Consider the following 2,869-nt stretch of genomic DNA (forward strand, 5'->3'; position numbering starts at 1 on the left):
CTGCTGCTTGATACAAATATTAACATCAAACAGGTAAATGATTTAAAAAGAACTGATTTATGATACTTTTTAAAAGAATATGAAAAAATTTAATTATCATCTAATATATATAAATAATTGAACAACTTTTCTTAAAACTGTAGATATATTTAAAACCTTAATTCAAGCTTTACACTGTAAACAGTGATCATTTTATTGTGAGGAAAAAGATAAATAATAAAGTATGTATGTCTAACACAACACCTTTTCTTAAAACTGTAGATATATTTAAAACCTTAATTCAACCTTTACATTGTAAACAGTGATCATTTTATTGTGAGGAAAAAGATAAATAATAAAGTATGTATGTCTAACACAACTCTGTAAAATGAAATTGCCACTTTAAATATATTTTACTCTTTAAATTTATTAAAGTTTATTTAAATCAGTGACTATTGTTTTAGCAAATAAAACTAATCTACATTTATTTATTTATTATTTTATTATATTTCAGCAGCTCTTAAACAAGTGTGGAAATTAACATGTTAGCAGTTAAACACAGATAGAAGCTAATGTTAGCATGTTAGCAGCTACTGTTATATAGAAGCTAATGTTAGCATGTTAGCAGCTACAATTAGACAGAAGCTAAAGTTAGCATGTTAGCGGAGACTGACAAAAGCTAACATTTCAGCACATTTAACGATTTGAATGAACTCACGGCTGAAATGGTTCAAACACGCGACGTCGATGATTTTACCCCGAAACTTCATTTTAAAYCTGAGGAAGTTTAATTTAAATTAACTAGTTTAACTCCGCGGGTTTTCCTTCCGGAAAGAGTTTGTTTGGTCCGTCTTCAAAAACGGTCCGGCGGAAACACAAACACCAGCTTCTGTCATTTTAGTAAATACTTTTGCAAAGGAAATAAATAAATACTTSTACACAGTTACAGCAGTAATATATATTTAATGTTTAATGATTTGTAGGTCAGAGTTTAGAAACAGAGAAAAAACTCTGAACATGTTTAGAAGAAGAAAATGAACCGTGAAAAAGGAAACAGGTTTATTTGCTGCTTTAGTTTATAAAATGAGCCGTTTAAAATGTTAATGTCTATTTTTGAGAATTTATTAGTTAATCTTACATTTTTATCTTTTGATTATTTTGGTCCTTTAAAAMGTAATCTCTCTAAAGCATTCTTCTGAAACAAAAGCTGAATTCTTCAATAAGCTCCTTACAGATTTGGAGCAAAGTTTGTTTAAATGTTTCTTCCACCTCAGAGCCCAGAGCTGATGAAGTCCTTTTGACTTTAACCTTTACACAATTTAAATTAATCTGTGATCAAACTTCCTGTCTGCAGCCTTTAAACAGCAGCTGTGGGTCAGATGAGGACAGAAATCCTCACTGAAGCTGTTTATTGTTGAAAAACTCAGACTTTTTRTGAGCTTGTTGACATTATTTCATAAAGTTCATAAAGAGGCTCAAAAATCTGGATTTTAAACACAAAARGTAAATTTACTCTGCAGGTTTATGAACCTCTCAGTTTGTTCAAAATAATCAATCAGCTTCAACTGGAAAAGTTTTATTACAGAAAAACTTTATAAACTGAGACTTTTATACTGAAAGTTTCACATGAAACTAGTTTTTACTCTTTTTTTCTCATAAAGTTAATTAATATTTTTGATTAATTGCATTTTTAGCTCATAAAACAAAACATCTGTTAAATAAAAAGATGACAGTAAAAGAAAATATTTTCCTAAACTCGTAAAATTTGTTGTTTTTATCTGTTGTGTGAGAAAAAAATCTATTTTTGTTAAAATCCTGTTTGACATAAATATGCAGATTATTTTCATCTGTTCCTGCTGGGGGCGGGGCTTCTTATGGACCAATCACAGGCTGCTGTAGTTCTTAAAGGTTCTGTTAGGGATCAGACAATGACCAGTCAGACAGGTGCTGGTCCAGCTGTAGGAGCAGGACCAGGACCAGGACCAGGACCAGCATGGCTCCTCTGTCCTTCCAGTCTGGAGTGAATTACGCCAAAACTTTTCTTCCAGAAACCCTGATGAGGTGAGATCAAAGAGAAACTCTTGAACCCTAAAACTGGACCGTCTTTTAAAGTTCCTGTTTAGTTGAGTKAAAAAGAGTCAGGACCTCCAGACCTCAGTGGTCCTGTGAGGCAGCAGAACTCCTCTGGTTCTGGAGCCCCTCTAACAACCTGAGACAAAGCCTTGACCCAACAGGACCCCCTGATCCGGGTCACGAGGCGCTGGCTCAGTCAGACCTGTGACCTCAGCAGACTCAGACTCAKGAGAACCTCTGGTGGTTTTTAGTGGACCAGTTCTTGTGAAAAGAACCATCTGGTTCATAGAACCCGTCCCGTCTAAMCCTGGTGTCCCCACTTCCTGTCAGGTCAGTGTGGGAGGTCCAGACCACCATCTCCCGCCACATCCTGGCCTCTCCTCATCCTCGCTGCTACCGGGTCTGCAGCCAGAGCCGGCGGCGGCGCCGGACCCTGGTGGCCTCTTCTCTGGACGAGCTTCTGGAGCAGGTGAGGTCCCACCTGAGACCACTCAGATCATTCAGGTCTTCTGTCTCATGGTGGTCCTTCTCAGGTGRCGAGGGTCTTCATGATGTCCACCTGCGACCCCCTGACCCTGGTCCTGGAGGAGGACGGGACTCTGGTGGACTCMGAGGAGTTCTTCCAGTCTCTGCCTGGGACCACCCAGCTGATGGTTCTGGACCGGGGGGAGATGTGGACTGAGAGTAAGGTGGGAGTCCTCCAGAGATAAAGCATCTTAGAAAATAAAAACTGCAATATTAGGGTCCTCCAGCAGGAGGCAGTAAACACACAAACTGTTTCCTGTTTGTTTCCTGATTGTTTCCTGTTTGTTTCCTG

At 37.9% G+C, this 2,869-nt stretch overlaps 1 protein-coding gene across 2 annotated transcripts in view; it reads left to right on the forward strand.

Annotated features, from left to right (window-relative positions):
• Positions 1–1,914: 1,914 nt before the first annotated feature.
• The window catches only part of cidea (cell death inducing DFFA like effector a), a 3,087-nt gene continuing 2,132 nt past the window's right edge, over positions 1,915–2,869 (forward strand). Inside the window, exons 1-3 of one of the 2 annotated variants that reach the window (XM_014032408.1) lie at positions 1,915–2,040; positions 2,383–2,521; positions 2,586–2,741. In XM_014032408.1, the coding sequence (XP_013887862.1) occupies positions 1,973–2,040; positions 2,383–2,521; positions 2,586–2,741 (363 nt within the window). In that variant the 5' untranslated portion in view covers positions 1,915–1,972. The remainder of the gene's footprint in view (positions 2,041–2,382; positions 2,522–2,585; positions 2,742–2,869) is intronic. The other variant, XM_014032409.1, reaches the window with a different exon arrangement.

This window comes from Austrofundulus limnaeus, unplaced genomic scaffold, assembly GCF_001266775.1.
Source record: "Austrofundulus limnaeus strain Quisiro unplaced genomic scaffold, Austrofundulus_limnaeus-1.0 Scaffold1444, whole genome shotgun sequence".
NCBI lineage: Eukaryota > Metazoa > Chordata > Actinopteri > Cyprinodontiformes > Rivulidae > Austrofundulus > Austrofundulus limnaeus.